Consider the following 19,077-nt stretch of genomic DNA (forward strand, 5'->3'; position numbering starts at 1 on the left):
ATTTTACACTGCTCAGTGTCTTGAAGTGAAATCTATTTACCTCGTTTGATTTTGCTTCTCTAAAGGCAATATCATCAATTCAGCAGGTGACAAACTCAGAATGACAATTCTAGCTCAAGTCTGGGTCAGACAAAAATATAGTTTTGTTTCCTTTGGGGCATAAAGTATCAATGAATTGAAAAACAGCTGGTTTTTTTTTTTTTTTTTTTTTTTTTTTTTAAACACATTTATTACAGTATAAAATTCTAATGGCCACAAACCAATTTTACTGTAGTTTTGAACTGCAGTGTGGACTAATTGTAGTTTTCCACAGTACATTAAGGAATAAGGATAATGGTTAAAATTAATCTAATTTCATAGCATCTATCATCAAACCTATAACGGCAACTGCTTTTTTTTTTTTTTTTAAACCAATTGTTAACAAGGTGAAATGCTTTGCATGATTCAGTCCAGGTGAACCAAGTATCACATTTCCGGCATAATTTCAATTGCCAAAAACGAGACGAAAATGACTGGGCTTGATGTAATAGTATTTGTACAAAGCATGTATAATTGGAGATATACACACAGTTCATTAATTGTGTACAGCACACTACTAAAGATCAAAAATAAAAGTCATCCAATCCAGAGAACACATATTCCAGCTTTGTTTTCTGGCATAGGAAGCAGCTCTGACAACAAAGCTTTATTATAATTCTCTAATTTCAAAAATATCTAACATGATGAGAAGCCTCCAATATTTTAAAGGATTGCTAAAACTACTGAGATGAAATAAAAGAATTCTATGATTTTAAATAACTATATATGTATATACACACGCACACATATACATACATACACACACTTTTTTTTCCCCCCAACCTGCATCATGAAAAAGTGTTAATACAGACAAATTGCCTGCTTGTAGGTTCATATTCAACAACAGACCCTGGTTTGTTATGATCTCTTTGACTACGAAAACACAGGATGAAAGGAAACAAAGTTAATTTTATCTGACCCATAGAACAATAGAACCAACCTATTGCAGACATTAATCATGCTTGTTGGCTAAAAAGCTTTTGGAGCTTTGAAAGTGTTACAGAACAGACCCTAAAGCAACACTGCTGGCATCAGTGGGATTGCACATTCACAAATATAAATCGGTTTTAAGAGCGCCAACCAACTTCTACTTTAACTCAGTGACCAAACCATTTCTTATTATTGTACTACTCTGTGTATGCTATTTGGATAAAATACTCAGATCTTAATACCAGGAGCCTGTATATTTAACAAAAGCACTCCAGTCCAAAGACCAACCTCAGACAGCTGGAAAAATTCACATTCTTCCAGACAAAGCTACAAGCACTATGAACATCAACATAACGTGTGTATATTATACGCAGCAATGCCATGTTAAAGATGTAAGTGGTGGCAAGACAGATCCAGTTTCAAAACCAGAATGTAAAGATATAAAGATTTAGTTTTCTAATATGCTGCAAAATCTCTTAGGGAAGGCTTGTAATCACTTGCTGTAAAACATTTAGTTTTCCAAATAACTGAATTTTGTAAGGGGAGGGAGGAGAAAAGACACAATTTAGTAACTTTTCCAGAAAGCTGAGGCTGGACATTAAGTTAAGGGGAAGAAGATTAATTTTTTGAACTAAATAAATGCATCATATAAGCCTTGAATTTTAATGTTCTCTAGCAAGACTGGTTGTTGAATATGTAGGGTTTCAATCAAATACGTATATTATGCCAGCATGTTGCCTTCCAGGACTTAATGTCATCTTAAACAGACTACATAAATGTACAAAAACTGGTAATATCGAGGTAACATCTTTAACAACTTTCCAACCTCCATCCCTCATGTTCTCCTCCCGAATGATTGGTGATGTCAACGTGATAGTAACTTGCATTTTGGGTTCCACACATGAATTCAAAACTATCGCTGCTTCTGGTACTGCACACTTTATGTCATACTTCTCAGGACTTATTACCTAAATAATGAAAAAAATTGGCAGCAATTGCACGTTTAGCACTTACAAAAAACAGAGGTGGGTGGGGGACACATTCATTCTCAGAGGGTCACAGAACTACAATATAATATTATATTATGCTCAATACATAATTATATGGTTTTAATCATGCACTTTAAAAAAATGGACTGCCATACAGTTTATCAGGGACTGTAACTAAAAACATGTAGCAGTTGCCCCAAAAGCATTTTTAAAAGATGCCACACTGAGGAAATTCGTGCACAAAATATATTAAAATAAGAGGTCAGATTCTCAGTAGTTTTTAAGTTAAAAAAACAGCCTTAAACCTGGTTTAACTAATCAATGGTTTGGAGAAACAATACAGCCCACACAGTAACTTAAAGAGTGGCCATGAGGCTATTCTAAGTCATTCCTTATTATCAGAATTATTGGCTCCTAATGACCCAAGGAAAACCTGTCAACACTGTCCTCCCCTCCTCCACAAGCTGCACAGGCAAATGGCTGGTCTCGAGGACCAGGCCCAAGGTTTGCACATTTTGCTTACAGCAACAAAAGCAAACAAAAAATTCAGTAAAAGCTAGTTTTCGCAATTCATCCATAGTGCCAGCACATTATCTTGCAATATTATCCTCTCCAAGTGACATCAGAACAGAGGACAACATTGCAAACCTATGATTCCATAACATACGTAGGCTTTTGGAGTAGGTGAGAGATAGAACTATGATCTTAAGTATGAATTTTTCATTATTTGGGGATTTATGGCAGATGTTTTACTTCACATTCAGTGCTATGTATGTGTGTGCAATCTTAGAGTGAGTAATGAGGTGGGTGTCTTTTTTTAAAAAGGTATTGGAAAAAGATGCACAAGGTATGTTAAGCTTTAGTAATTTACTGTATATACTCATTCATAAGCTGAATATTTTTGGTAAAAAAAGACGCATCAAAGAGCAGCGGTCGGCTTATAAACGGGTCTACATCAAAATTTGATGATTTTAAACTCTATGGAATCATTGAATTTAATATATAATATACGGTCATTTTGTTTAAAGAGATTAAAGATTAAAGAGGCTAGGACTCTTCAGCTTGGAAAAGAGGCGACTAAGGGGGGATATGATAGAGGTATATAAAATCATGAGTGATGTGGAGAAAGTGGATAAGGAAAAGTTATTTACTTATTCCCATAATACAAGAACTAGAGGTCACCAAATGAAATTAATAGGCAGCAAGTTTAAAACAAATAAAAGGAAGTTCTTCTTCACGCAGCACACAGTCAACTTGTGGAACTCCTTACCTGAGGAGGTTGTGAAGGCTAGGACTATAACAGCATTTAAAAGAGAACTGGATAAATTCATGGTGGTTAAGTCCATAAATGGCTATTAGCCAGGATGGGTAAGGAATGGTGTCCCTAGCCTCTGTTTGTCAGAGGATGGAGATGGATGGCAGGAGAGAGATCACTTGATCATTGCCTGTTAGGTTCACTCCCTCTGGGGCACCTGGCATTGGCCACTGTCGGTAGACAGATACTTGGCTGGATGGACCTTTGGTCTGACCCAGTATGGCCATTCTTATGTTCTTGCATCCTTCATTTTAGCTACTGGTCTCACATTTAGAGTTTGGCGGATTTAGATGTATGGGTACAGCTCTTACATGTAGCATCTTCTCTAGATAAACATACTAGTCTCTTAAGCAATCTAATTATAAGGCAGTAGTTAATTTATTTATATTTAATAAGCTAGTAAACTGTGCTGTATTTGCCACTGTCGGTAGATGGATACTGGGCTAGATGGGACCTTTGGTCTAACCCGGTATGGCCGTTCTTATGTTCACCTGGAGCATCTACACGCATGGAGCCCTTCCCGCAGCTCCCATTGGCTGGGAACAGCAAACCGTGAGCACTGGGAGCTGAGGGGGTCCGTGCCTGTGAGCGCTCCAGGTAAACAAAAATGTCCAGGCCCGCTAGCGGCTCACCCTAACAGGCCAGGAGCCAAAGTTTGCCAACCCCTGAAATAAAGGGTCAGCTTATGAAAGGGTCATACAGTTTTTGCTATTTACCTAACCATCTTGGGGGGTCAGCTTATAAATGAACGGGCTAATGAACGAGTATATGAGATAATTCTGGAACTGTAAATCATTTTCACATACAGATCTTGTTCTGTAACTTAATATAAAAATCTGTAACAAGTGAGGAGTGCATAGTAACTGATAACTGTATTGCTATTTATAATCTCCATTCAAGTAAACCAACCTATAACTGTTACCATGTATTTATATTACTTCTGCCTTTGGCACTGATGGTGGTAGTTTGGGCAAAAGGGGATTCTTACACCAACCTTTGTCTCCACATATAAAGGGACAGAGAGATTACTACATCTATGAACTAGCACTACCTGTGAGGAGCAGAACAAACATTTCCAAGCTCTTGTGAAATGGATCCTGCTTCTTGCTTACCCATACAATGGGTTGGAAAGACACTTTTCATGGGCACTGAATTCAGATACAAATACTGGGAAAATACTACACAACTTTTTAATGTCCCTGCTGTAAAACTGGGGAACAGTCAGCCCTACAAATTATTTGACTCCAGAAAACGTTCTTTATGGCATCTTCTCAAAAATCCAAATCCAACTTACTGCAAGTTGTTTGGGAAGACTTTCTGCAATACGGCTGAGTAATGCCTTTGAAGGCTTCTCAGCACACAGCAAAACAAGGTTGACATTTCGGTCTCCACGGAGAAGTAAGCCTTTAGCCAAAACTCCAACCCGTAAAACTCCTTTCAAAGCTCTGTGGGGAAGTGAAGTTATAGTTACAAGAGGTGCTTCAAATTATATTAATCATTCATAAACAACTTTGAAGATAAAAAAGGATAAAGTAAAACACAGCACTCCACATACTCAGACACCATTGTGATGCATGCTGTCAGAACCTAGGGTATGTCTACGCTACGGGATTATTCCGATTTTACATAAACCGTTTTTTTAAAAAGTCGAGTGCACGCGGCCACACTAAGCACATTATTTCGGCGGTGTGCGTCCATGTACCGAGGCTAGCGTCGATTTCCAGAGCATTGCACTGTGGGTAGCTATCCCGTAGCTATCCCATAGTTCCCGCAGTCTCCCCCGCCCATTGGAATTCTGGGTTGAGATCCCAATGCAAAAACAGTGTCGCGAGTGATTCTGGGTAAATGTCGTCACTCAATCTGTCTGCCATTGCTTTCATGGAGGAAGATCATTTTGCGCCCTTTTTCCCTGGATTGCCCCGGCAGACGCCATAACATGGCAACCATGCAGCCCGTTTAGCCTTTTGTCGCTGTCAACATGTGTGTACTGGATGCTGCTGACAGACGCGGTACTGCAGTGCTACACAGCAGCATTCATTTGCCTTTGTAAGGTAGCAGAGACGGTTACCAGCTATAGCACCGTCTGCAATTGGAAATTGGTGATGATGGTTATCAGTCCTTTTGTACCCTCTGCTGCTGTCATGGGTGCTCCTGGCTGGCCTCACTGAGGTCGGCTGGGGGCTATGGACAAAAATGGGAATGACTTCCCAGGTCATTCCCTTCTTTATGTTTTGTCTAAAAATAGAGTCAGTCCTGCCTAGAACATGGGGCAAGTGTACTAGAGAACCAGAGAGCACAGCCGCTCTGGGTCAGAGCCCCAGAGATCCTGCAGAAATGATGATGCCATTCTAGGAGGTGCCCCTGCAACAACCGCACCCATTGCTTCCCTCCTCCCCCAACCCTCCCGGGCTACCATGGCAGTGTCCCCCCATTTGTGTGATGAAGTAATAAAGAATGCAGGAATGAGAAACACTGACTTTTTAGTGAGATAAAATGAGGGGGAGGCAGCCTCCCGCTGCTATGATAGTCCAGGCAGTACAGAATCTTCATTAGACATGAAAGGGGGGGGGAGCTGATGGAGCTCAGCCTCCAGCTGCTATGATGAGGACGGTTACCAAGCCTTTTGTACCGTCTGCCAGGAATGACCGGGAGTCATTCCCATTTTTGCCCAGGCACCCCCGGCTGACCTCACTGAGGCCAGCCAGGAGCACTCACGGGATGATGATGACGACGACGGATATCAGTCATTTTGCACCGTCTGCCACCAGGGAGGGGAGAGAACGCTGCTGTTCAGCGCTGCAGCACCCCGTCTACCAGCAGCATGCAGTAGACATAGGGTGACAAAAAAGGTGAGCAATTATTTTTTTTTCCCTTTTCTTTCTTTTTTTTGGGGGGGGGGGGAGGGGGCAAATTGACAACATACCATGAACCACCCAGGCAAAATGTTTTTGACCCTTCAGGCACTGGGAGCTCAGCCAAGAATGCAAATGCTTTTCGGAGACTGCAGGGACTGTGGGATAGCTGGAGTCCTCAGTCCCCCCTCCCTCCCTCCACGAGCGCCCATTTGATTCTTTGGCTTTCCGTTACGCTTGTCACGCAGCACTGTGCTGAGTCCCTTCTGTGGCCTCTGTCTATCATAGCCTGGAGATTTTTTCAAATGCTTTGGCATTTTGTCTTCTGTAACGAAGCTCTGATAGAACAGATTTGTCTCCCCATACAGCGATTAGATCTAGTATCTCCCGTATGGTCCATGCTGGAGCTCTTTTTGGGTTTGGGACTGCATCGCCACCCGTGCTGATCAGAGCTCCACGCTGGGCAAACAGGAAATGAAATTCAAAAGTTTGCGGGGCTTTTCCTGTCTACCTGGCCAGTGCATCTGAGTTCAGATTGCTTTCCAGAGCGGTCACAATGGTGCACTGTGGGATACCGCTCGGAGGCCAATACCGTCGAATTGCGGCCACACTAACCCTAACTCGACATGGCAATACCGATTTCAGCACTACTCCCCTCTTCGGGGAGGAGTACAGAAATCAGTTTTAAGAGCCCTTTATATTGATATAAAGGGCTTCGTTGTGTGGACGGGTGCAGGGTTAAATTGGTTTAACGCTGCTAAATTCAGTATAAATGCATAGTGTAGACCAGGTCTTAGAGAGAACAGAATCTGAGATGGCACTAACGATGATGAAGGGGGAGAAACATGGGATGACTCTCTCCACCTCATCACAAAATTTTTTAAAACTGAAGACAGACATACCTATCTTTACTGCCATCTTTCTTATCATCTCCCTCTTTGCCCTTTGTTTTTTCATTGTCAGTCATGTTGTCAGACACAAGTTTCAGAGCACGCTCAGTGATGGAAACTATTTTTTGGACTGCCTGAAGTTCCTCCTCAGTTGGATAAATGGCTGCATGTTTGGTCATTACATAACGGTCATCAGATGAGTCTGGACGACGCAGAGGCTACATTGAGAAAAGTGTTATGGTAACTTTACTTGAATTTTTAAAATACAAGTTCTAGTAAGAATACTTAATTAAAAACAAAAAACACTGAGAGTAGTAAGTGACAGCATCATAATCATATATAAAACCTGACAATTTAAACGTAACAAAAACTAAAAGTTAAGGACATAGTAACTTTAAGACTACTCAAGTAAACACGCATGCAGACGCTCCCCGACTTACGCAAGTGTTCCGTGCTGGAACACCTTCCATAAGTCGAATTTTGCATAAGTCGGGGATGTATACCCGATAATTACGCCGAAAAACCCAAACACACACCACTTACGGAACTTTTTCCGTAAGTGCGGGTTTGCGTAACCCGGGGAGCGTCTGTATAACCAAATATAAGAAAGGTTGGAAGAATTAGATTTTTATTGGTAAATGTAGATAAATGCTGAAAATACACACCCCCCACCCCCCAGGATGAAAAAAAAGCTCCATCCATTCTAAATTTGCAGCTAGGCAAAGAAAGAAAAGTCTGCTTGAGAACTTAGTAGAGTTTTAAGGATATTGACTTTATATATATGGACGTGACAATTTGTGGTTTAACCGCTAAAAAGTTTTAACATTTTGAATTCCAATGCCTACTCTTATTAAATTATTATCGTCTGACTAACCTCGTAATTTCCTGCAACAATTAAAATTTAAATCGATAATTAAAAAATGCTTAAAAATAAACATTGATACTATCCTTCGAAAATATAAAAATCAAATTCTGTCAACTCTGCATATAAGGAAATGCATTCTTTATCAAAATCTAACCTTAACTTTTATCCTTTCTAAATAATGTAATTTTTGTTGTCTTACTCTTAATTGGGAAATAGTTAGATACTTATTAATCAATGAAATTATTTTTTGTAAAGTATTTATTTCTGTTTCTTGAAAATAATATTGCATATGAATATTAACTCATGGTAAATTTATGCAGGTAGACTTGCACGTGAGGCTTTTCAACATGTACCTTTAATGTGCTCTTATATTGACACTTAATCCAGCAGGACTCTCAGACAGATCCTTATACCTGTACAGAGTCCCACTGTGGGTTTTTTTTTTCCCACTTTTCCAAGCACTTTATTAGAGAATAACCTTGAATCAGATTAATGTAGTAATACAGATGACTAAGATCAAATATACTCAAGAACTATGCCTGATTAGAGACTTTAACTTTTAAATTTTCCAATTTAAGAAACTTACAGCTGGTCCCTGGGGCTGAGGAGGCATTCCTGGTCTGACGCCTAGCAAGCCTAGAGGTCCTGGAGGACCATGAGGATATCCTCCATCAGGTATTCGGCGACGGTCATCCCAGTGATGCTGCTCCTCCTCCATCCTCCTCCAGTACATGTCCTCCTCATAGCGTCTGAATTGTATGAATCAAAGTATGTTCTTTACATAGCAAAGAGCAGTTTTCAATTCTTCTAAAAAATTATTTGATACTATTCAATAGCTCATCTTTAGTAGTCATGACCTTGGAGGCTCTAAAGGTTAAGTAAAAAGTGATAGTCGCACTAGAAGCAACCCCTACTCTTAAATACAAACAATTTTAAACAGACCCATATTCCTCAGATGGATCAAATAAAAAATGCTCAGAGTTGTACGATGGCCCGATTGAAGACAAAAGGGTTTAGAGTCCTCAATGTGAGCATTCATCAGGAGGTAATTAAATAGGATGGAACCAGTGTTCCCTCTACTTTTTCCCACCCATGTGCAGAATGAATTTTGCAATGTGCACCAATATGGAAGTGATGCGACACACATTACCTCGCTATTGGTGCACATAACAAAATTCATGTGACGGGGTGGGGCAGAGAGTTTTGGAGTGCGGGAAGGGACTCAGGGCTGGAGCATGGGCTCTGGGGTGGAGCCAGGGATGAGGAGTTTGAAGTGCAGGCTGCCCCGGGGCTATGGCAGGGAGAGAGGACTCCACCAAGCTCTCTCCCCCCCAAGCAGCACCTGGGCTGGGAGGGAGCAGCACCTCTGCCCACTGTGACAGCTCCAGCGGAGTTGGGCCGGGCGAGGGGCTCCTCTCCCCACTGCAGCAGTTCCAGCAGAGCTGGGCTGGTCCGGGGGAGGGGCGCCTGTCCCCAGCCGCGGCAGCTCCAGCGGGGTCAGGGGAGGGGTGCCTGTCCCCAGCCGCGGCAGCTCCAGCGAGTGCATATAACAAAATTCATGTGGTGGGGTGGTGTCGAGGGGTTCAGAGTGCGGAAGGGAACTCAGAGGGTTGGGTTGTGGGGGGATGAGGGCTTTGGCTGGGGGTGGGGCAGAGGGTTGGGTTGAGGGTCTGGGGTAGGCCGGGGCTCCGCTCCCCGGCAGATCCTGAGGGGCTGGGCCAGGCCAGGGGACCTGTGCAGCCCTAAATAAATAGTCTGCTGTGCAGCCATGCAGCTTACAGGGAACCTAGGATGGAACCCTCTTCAGGTGACCTCACTGCAGCTTTTGTTCAACTCATCTGATACTTATAATATTAGACACGTTACCTCATTTCCATCCTCCAACGTTCCTCTTCTTCTCGTCTTCTCCAATATTCTTCTTTCTGCATCTGCTTTCTCATCTTCTCTTCTTGAATTTTTCTTGCTCGGATACTGGGCTTTACTTCTACTTGCAAATCTGGATTTACTTTTTTCTAATGTTTCAGAGATAGAATGAAATGTTGGTTTTACTTTTCATTTCACCCTGGCTTTAGGAAATTTACTCTTTATAGTATTTTTCTACCATGTCGAACATTAGTACTTTAGAACACAAGGTTTTGGTTAAAACATGCCATTTTAATAAATCATGTTTTCAAGACTAGAATAATTGAGCAATGCCCAGAATTAATATAAAATTAAGAAAATACTTCCACAAATAGAAAGTTTCACTCTTCCTATCACCCCAAGTAAATCAATGCAACGAAAAGCGTTCTGTAAAATGTAGCCCAATGCTAATCCTGTACTATTGCTAATTTATAGCAAAAAACATGCAAGGATCTACCGTAGCTTTAATTACTACATACTACATTTTAGTGTTTCCAAACACTCAAATACAGTATTGCTTAACATTTTCATTAAAAAAAAACCAAACCCGCACATATCACTTCTTTAAGCCACCATATATCATCTTAAAATACACACCAAAAAAGATGAATATAATATTTTTCTACCCTTTTACATTCCATTTGGGCATGGTAACCACTAATCTTGAATCTAAGTAACAAGTTACTACAATTAAGGTCTTGTAAACTTTAAATACTGTCAGCAGTATATCAACTAACTTTATATTGAAGCCTGTGCCGCCTTCCTTTTAGATGCATCTCCTTGGCATTAGGATCATTAAAGCTGCACTCACAAAGTTTGCAGTGAAAGCGGATCACCTTCCCTTCATCATTCCGTACCTTGGAAATAAAATAATGTTGTATTAGTTTTTTGGATATTAAAAAACCCCCATAATTTACCTTTTCTACAAATTAACCTAATTTTACAAGAATCTTAATTGTATCCTATTCAAAACATGTTAACATATGTACATACATATATTTTAGTATGCACTTTAAAAGAGGTATTGTCAAGATAAGAACTGTCAATCATGATCAGATCCCCATTGTGTTAGGTACTGCACGAAGAGGAACACATGATTCATACCCAGAAGAGCTTATCGTCTTAAAAATATAGTTGGTTTATTTACTCCTTAGATTCAAACAAATACTTAAAAAAAAAGTGGAAAACCTTTTTTAATATATTCAACTTAAACCCTGGATCCTACAAAACTTATATACATCTGCCTACCAGAACGCATGGTAAACAGTTCCACTGACTTCAAAGGTTCTGCTCACAAAGTGTGAATTTAAGCACATGCATAAGTCTTTTCAGGATCAGGATCTTGCTTTATAATTCTGATTAACACATTTTTTTTTAACCAAACAAGTATATTAAGAGGGCTTTCAGATTAATACCTCCTCCACATAGTCATGGCCCACTGGCTGGACATCACTCTGCAAAGCAGCAAGAGTTGTTGGAGTCACTGGTTCTGATGCCGTATCTGGTTTTACTTCTTGGGTCTGTACAACAGCAACCAAAGGAGTATTCTTAACATTTTCTACTGCTTTCATATCTTCCTGTTTACTTCCTGTTGTCTGTAGCTTATTACCACCTAAAATCAAAAATTTTAAATGAATTGTTAATTTTGGTAGAATAATTATATGCTTACAGAGTATGTACAGATTAAAGAGATTTCATTTGCAAATGGCAAGATTTTGGCCAGAGTACCTTCATTTTTTCAATTATTTTTAATAAATTTAAACACCATAAACATACAATTAAACAGAGAACATTGTAAAAGTTCAGCTATAATCAACATTTTCTAAAATAATTTAATGGCACCCAAACGTTCAAAACTGTTGACCAAAGTTCTCCATTTTTGCAGTAAAGACTTAGTAGGCCTATGCAATTTAGACTTCTATTAAATTCAGCTCAGTGTTCTGCAAGCAGGAGGCAAGATTGAAAGATTGAAACCAAAAACAATGAGGAGAGACCATGGTTTTTGTGGATACAGACTAACACGGCTACCCCTCTGATACTTGCAACCAAAGAAAGGGAGGGGGGGAGGGATAGCTCAGTGATTTGAGCCTTGGCCTGCTAAACCCAGGGTTGTGAACTCAATCTTTGAGGGGGCCATTTAGGGATCTGGGGCAAAAATGGATGGTACTTGGTCCTGCTGTGAAGGCAGGAGACTGGACTTGATGACCTTTCAAGGTCCCTTCCAGTTCTCTGAGATAGGTATATCTCCATATAAAAGGTATTCAGATGAGCAATCTTTTTGCTTTCAGAAGTAACCCATTGTAAAACTGCTTTCGTAAGATACATTTTTTGCTAACAGGATTTAAAAAACCGGAAAGCATACCAGAACTGCATGTTTATATCAAATAAAACACATAACCCTCAATGCTGCCAACACTTATGCACTTGACTTCAAGGGGATTACTTTATGTGGACAAAGTTAACATGGATCACTCACGTGCATAAAGTTATGCATACACAGAAGTGTTTGCAGCATTGAGACCGTAGAGACTAGATACATATAAATTTTAAATCCTTATAATAGGTTAGATTTCAAAATGAAGACTGACTTCTGTACTTGCCAACAAAGTTTATTTTCGGTGTAGATATTTTCTTTACAGGTATATTAGCAGCGACTACGGACACTTTGCTGTTGGATGCTGAGTTAATTGGTGTGCTTGCTGTGGGAGTAAGAATTTTCACTGCAGAAGATGTAATGGAGGAGTTCACAGTGCTGCTGCTAGTTGAAATATTTGAGGCAGAGGCAGTCTGTTTGGAAGCAGATGCAGCTGTTGAGGAAGTAGACTGGGTAACAACGTTTGGTTCAGTTGAAGGAATGGGCTTCCCAAGTTTTGTGTGCAACTTAACCACCTAGAACCAAAAATAAAATAAAATAAATAGGCTCCTCATTAAGAAACATGAACCACTTGGGTTTACATTTTAAAAAAATAATATGGCTAATATCCTTAAAAAGTTGATCTGTACGTGGGGAAAAAAAATCAACTTGTGCCAATTTTTTGTTTCTTTAATGATTTATAAATAAAAGTTTCAGTCCTCTACACTTTTCTCTGCTTGCTTTTTACATTAGAAATATTGGCCTTATCTATCCCAGAAAAACTCCACAATGACTGGACAACTAGTGAAAACATGACATCAGAGTCAAGAGTCAAAAAAAAAAAAAAAGCCAAGAAACCGAGATAGTGGAGGGATTTTTAGTCAAATTGTTTAAGATTTCATGTGCTCTCTCCCGCCTTCCATGGCCCTTGGTGGGGAGCTTACTAAACTATTTTAACTACTATGACTGATGAACACTTTGGAGAACAGAAGTCTTTATTAAAGATTCAATAACTCTGCCCCATCATTTAAAGTGCGAGATTCCACAACACAGACAGAGACTGACATGAGCAATAACAGGTCTTTCAGCAAATGACATTCCTGATATTATGTACAGTAAAAAACAAGCAGGAAAACAAGTATTCAGGTTTCCTTTATATATATCATATAAAGTCCTTTGCAGGACACCGTTAAAATACAATTAAATTTCAGTTCTCTGACAGATAGGATTTAAAAGAAATATTGACAGACTCCAAAAAGAAGAATAATTTAGTGCTCAACAATAAAAAGGTACAATATGGGAAGTGAGGGTGGAGAAGAGGATAAAAACGGTGGATTAATCTTAAAAGTTTGACAACTACAGTAGAACCTCAGAGTTACAAACACCAGAGTTATGAACAGGCTAGTCAACCACACACGTCATTTGGAACAGGAAGTATGCAATCAGTGAGCAGCAAAGCCAAAAAACAAAACAAATGCAGTAAAATACTGTGTTAAACATAAACTAGAAAACGTAAGCTAAAAAAAATAGAGGAAAAGTTTTTTAAAAAATTGACTAGGTAAGAAAACAGTTTCTGTGCTTGTTTCATTTAAATTAAGATGGTTAAAAGCTGCATTTTTCTTCTGCATTGTAAAGTTTCAAAGCTGTGTTAAATCAATGTTCAGTTGTAAACTTATCAAAGAACCATCATAATGGTTTGTTCAGAGTTACGAACAACCTCCATTCCTACCTTCTGATGTTTAGCGCCACGAATATGGGCAGCATATGCATCTGCTCCTGTACAAGACACATCACAGAGCTCACAGCGCAACTGATTCTGAGTTCCACGAGCAGAAGTACTGCTGTTGCTAGTGTTCTGAGATGCTTTTAATGCCGCTTCTTTCTTTTTGTGTTTCTGGCCTTCCAAATGTTCTTTATAAGTCTATTTAAAAATGCAGTGAAAAAGCATACATCCTCAATAAATTATTTTTAGTACATTAATTATGTCAACCATATGATGCTATAAAATATACAATAAGCTATAAGCTAGAAATAATAATCAACACTTAATTTTGCTAGGAAACATATTTCCTATACATAGCACTGCCATTTTATTGTTCACGTGCTTTGAGGCATAAGCCAACTGCTGGCAGGGACCAGGAAATAATTTTCTTTTCATGATATACATAACTCTATAGTTGGCAAAAAGCAGTAAGGACTTTTTTCACCTTCCTACTTCCCAAATCATCAAGTATTGTCAATGCCAAGTGACAGATATTAATAATCAAGTGATCTTATCCAGTAGGCTGTACCCAAGTCCTGAGTGATTTAGAGCACCCCAAAGAACTCAAATAATTCAGAAGGAGAGAGTGCTTAAATACATCCGGGCACAAAGTAAATCGTTTAAAATTGAAAGTGTCCTTGCATGGGAAGGGGCAGTCCAAGTGGGAGAAGTAGTAGAAAACAATGACAGTTTTTTAAACACGACATGCAGAACAACAAATATTCTAACCAAGTGTGTAAAAAACTCATGTTCTTTGCTGTCTCAATCTGAACACCCTGACAAGACAGTACTACACTCAGCCATTTCAAAACTAGACTGGGGTGCTAGAAGGAGAAATAGAATACTACAAAGTAGAATATTTTTCCAAGGAGAAATTTCATAAAAGCTTAAATTCTCAATGGTCTGAGAAGGGAGTTTTCCCCAGGAAGTTTGCTACTGAGCAGAAGAGTGCTTCAAATGGAAAATGTGAACTTTTAGGGTGGGAAGTAGAATTCAGCTGTTCACATAGAGCACAAACATCAGTATTTCCTTTTCATAGTGGTACATATTTTCAAACTGCTTCTAGAGCAAAGTTATTTAAGTAATTTCCTCAATCCACAAAACTGTTCTTAAATAATTCCTGTTCTTAGCTATATGAAATGATGACTAAGAGGTATAGTGGAAAGTCATGTAATACAGGTACCTGTGGTCCAGCACAGCTGATTTTACAAACATCACAATAGTGGATCTGTGGTGGTTTGGGAGGTTGTTTTGGTTTCAGTTGCTTATTTTGGAATGGTGCCTTTTTAGTAAAGGTGGTCCCTGTCCAGGCAGCTGTTGCAGCAGCAGCAGCCGCCGCTGCCGCCGCCTGTTTCTGTTGCTGCTGCTGCTGCTGGTAATAGGACGATGCTGCTGAATATACTGCGGCTTCATAGCCAGAATAAGAGGTACCTCAAAGATCAAAATATGATAATGTTACATTATAATACAATTGTATATCACAGTTACACACAAGCTAGTTCCAGGTATGCTGGATGACATTTAATTTTTTTCCAGAAAGGTACATTTTGTGATCTAAACATTTTGACAAGGTCCTGAGATGCAATGGGTGGGTCAAGTGATCTTATCACTTAATCAGAATTTTACTTGACTTTTTATGATATACAAATTTAAATACCATTTCCCACCTATGTCAGGGGTATGTATTCTCTCAGATGGAGCTCTGTAGCTATACAATTTTAAATATACTGTGGTCCACTATGCTGGCAGCAGTATCAAAGTTGCTATTCAAGAATGTGTCAATACTCCTGGGTACATCTGGGAGGGCTGAGTGTGGCACAGCAAAGATGAGATAAAAGCCACTAGAAATGAATATTTCTTCAAACTCAGGTTTATTAATAAGCAACAATTTATGGTGCAAGATTCAAAATGCAAAGGAAAGGACACACATGGGTGTGAAACAAAAACCAAAACTACAACAGTGCTTAGGAGCCTCTTCTCTTTGGTATTTAACCATCCAGCACCCTCAGAGGCACTTTGGGGCAAACAAACTGTTGGCCTGCTTGGTTCTCTGTAATTTGCCTTATCTATTCACTCCTTAATTTCTAGTACAACAGTTGAATAAATCAAGAAAACTGTGTTTTCATACATTTGAGCCAGTTTTCCCATAAACTCTCCACATCTAGTGGTTCAACTACTTTTAATCCACTGATTAGGCTTTTTCTGTTTCAAGGAACATTTTAAATGTCCCATTTAAAACAGGATACCAAAAGATCCAAGCAGCTGCAATCTTCCAGTTGATTACCATCTGGTTATAAAGCAAAACAGGATTCCTTCCACTTTTAATCAAGCCTTGAATCTCTTACGTTTGGAGCTAAGCTCTTATACCAGCCCCTCCTCCCACATGAGATGAAAATAATCCAAAATCTAAATTTTACTCTGGATTGCCCTGTGTACTCTTCACAATTGTTGTCTGATGGTGGTACACTGCCTCCCAAAATTTTATTTTCTTTGGACAATTATCTCTTGTTTTTTTTCCATTCCATGATCTCTGCTCCCTTCCCATACTTGACCACCACCAAAAACTATCCAAGCAGTGCTGCAATCTCTTTGATTGTGTATAACCAAAGAGGACCACATACAACTATTGTTCTCGTCCAAAATATGTCCAAATATTCTGCCAATATAGTGATCTAACTGGCTGAATATTTCTTGGTGCTTTATAACATAACTAAACACAAACTTAATTACCAAATTTTTGAGCCTACAAAATCTTTTTCCATAACACGACTCTCAAACCTCATAGTAATATAACATGCAAAATTCTTACCAGAGTAAGTAACTGCTGTTGTACTGTATGTAGCACTCTGAGTATAGGATGGAACGACAGTTGCTGCAGCTGCTACTGGCTGCACAGTGGAGGATACTGGATATATGGAGAAAGTAGTTGTAGCTGGACTAGGGGTGGCTGGTTTTATGGCTGTCACTTGTCGAGTTTGCTGGGCTTGAGTATACTGAGTTGCTCCTTGGCTATATCCTGCTTTTGGAGCTTATTAAGACAGAAGAGTAAAGTTGTACAAAGATTTAAAAATTTGAGACTAGGTGAATTTCAAACTACATTAAAATAATTACATTCAATTATATACAAGTAAACTAAGCATATAACAAATGAGGATTTTTGTGTTATAAACATATATGCCAGAGAGGATGACCATGTAATAAAATGAATACAATCCCAAAGTGCATCTGCATAACTCATTTCACTTTTCTTCTCTAAATACAGCCAGGTATTTTTCTTAAGGGTTTTTCAGTAGTATGAAGAGTAGCATGAGCTATGATGATCACTTTTAGTTTGAAGCTCATTAACTGACAAAAATTCAAAGCATATTACACAGACGCTGGTATTATTTGTAGTATTCAAAATACTTTTTGGCTATGCTGAAAATGAAAAACCAAGCCAACACAAGTATATTATGCCTAATCTCTCATCTGCTAGTAGCTGCTCAGCAATTTATAACCTCTCACTGGGGGGGGGGGGGGGGGGGGGGGGGTGGAGGCGGAGGAGATAAAAAAAAAAGCTCTATCATAGAAGAATGGTTTGAAAAAGCATAGAAGGATGCTGTTATGGAAAAATTAGCATACCAATTACATACCCAGCAAAATAGACAGAGGACAAACAGACTCTTAGATATTAGGTTACCTTTTATTCAGTACGCATAAGAATGGCCCTATTGGATCAGACCAAAGGTCCATCCAGTCCAGTATCCTTTCTTCTGACAGTGGCCAGTGCCAGGTGCCCCAGAGTGATTGGACAGAACAAGTAATCATCAAGTGATCCTGTCCCTGTCTCCCATTCCCAGCTTCTGGCAAACAGAAGCTAGGGATACCATTCCTGCCCATCCTGGCTAATAGCCACTGATGGATCTCTCCTCCATGAATTTATCTAGTTTTTTTTTGAACCCTGTTATGGTCTTGGCCTTCACAACATCCTCTGGCAAGGAGTTCCACAGGTTGACTGCACGCTGTGTGAAGAAATACTTCCTTTTGTTTTAAACCTGCTGCAGGTGTCCTTTTTCCCAACTATTAACATTTGATAGACATGCCTGGTCCATTAATTATATATAAATCAGAGATTTCATTCAATTTAATAAAATCACTAGAAATAACGTCATAGGTGTTAACAATGCTCGCTCTTTAATATGGCTAATTCCCTGATGAACAGAGAGAGAGCTGATGACTATATTCATGCATGTCTCTTTAAACAAAAGACTAATTATTATTGTTTTGTTTCTGATATTTGTATGGCAAGGATTTGTAAACATGTTAATACTTCCTTAAAAAAAAAAAAAAAGGATACTATGCCAGGAACATGGTGTTTTCACACAAAGAACACTATTACAGGCTCAGGCCACAAAAAACCCTTCAAGTCCAAACTAGCGACACATAAATATCCTAGAATATTATTTCTTGTCCTTTAGTAACATAGCTGTTCTACTTGTTCCTCAAGAAGGTTACCTTCAAACTAATTAGGAAAAAAAAAACTTTCTAACCTCACTGGAACAGGTTCCCTAGGGAGGCTGTGGAATCGCAGTCACTGGAGGTTTTAAAAACAGGTTAGACAAACATCTGTCAGGGACAGTCTAGATAAACTTAAACCTGCCTCAGCACAGGGGGATAGACTAGATGGCCTCTTGAGGTCCCTCCCAGCCCTACATTTTTATGATTCACTCATTTCTAGCCTGCTGTTCCCATAGCTTTAAGAGTATTTAGTGTCGAGTCCTAGAATTTGTTTCTTGCTTAGACTGCATATCTGCATCTATCTTTACTATTTCCTTTAGAACTCTGAAACCAGAGAATACCAATTTTTCCAGAATGGCATGGAAAATAATCTCCCTTGCTTCTTTTGATCCTTCTAACCTCCTCAGAAACCCTTCTCTAATATGGTACTAACAATTTAGCAAAGCAATCTACAGATGGTCCAACAACTCTCACAGAAGAGTAATTTTTACTTGTGTCCAATTCTCTTTTTGGCTTCTTATTGCTGTATTAGGTTTCTATAACCCATACAGCAGCGATCTGGAATTTCCCAGTTGTACTACTTCCCACTGACTGCATATAGACCTGCCAGGTCATGGGAGCCTCGCAGAATCTTGAAAGCCTTG

General features: G+C 39.4%; 1 protein-coding gene across 3 annotated transcripts in view; it reads right to left on the reverse strand.

Annotated features, from left to right (window-relative positions):
• Nucleotides 1-19,077, reverse strand: part of ZFR (zinc finger RNA binding protein) — a 53,984-nt gene that overhangs the window by 12,363 nt on the left and 22,544 nt on the right. For 2 of the 3 annotated variants that reach the window (XM_045020875.1, XR_006580374.1), the window contains exons 5-15: nt 16,746-16,964; nt 15,120-15,367; nt 13,904-14,095; nt 12,410-12,710; nt 11,237-11,433; nt 10,559-10,678; nt 9,786-9,931; nt 8,506-8,668; nt 7,067-7,272; nt 4,607-4,757; nt 1,835-1,976 (exon numbers count right to left, since the gene is read on the reverse strand). In XM_045020875.1, coding sequence (XP_044876810.1) covers nt 1,835-1,976; nt 4,607-4,757; nt 7,067-7,272; nt 8,506-8,668; nt 9,786-9,931; nt 10,559-10,678; nt 11,237-11,433; nt 12,410-12,710; nt 13,904-14,095; nt 15,120-15,367; nt 16,746-16,964 — 2,085 coding nt within the window. The remainder of the gene's footprint in view (nt 1-1,834; nt 1,977-4,606; nt 4,758-7,066; nt 7,273-8,505; nt 8,669-9,785; nt 9,932-10,558; nt 10,679-11,236; nt 11,434-12,409; nt 12,711-13,903; nt 14,096-15,119; nt 15,368-16,745; nt 16,965-19,077) is intronic. The other variant, XM_045020876.1, reaches the window with a different exon arrangement.

Source organism: Mauremys mutica, chromosome 6 (assembly GCF_020497125.1).
Source record: "Mauremys mutica isolate MM-2020 ecotype Southern chromosome 6, ASM2049712v1, whole genome shotgun sequence".
Lineage (NCBI taxonomy): Eukaryota > Metazoa > Chordata > Testudines > Geoemydidae > Mauremys > Mauremys mutica.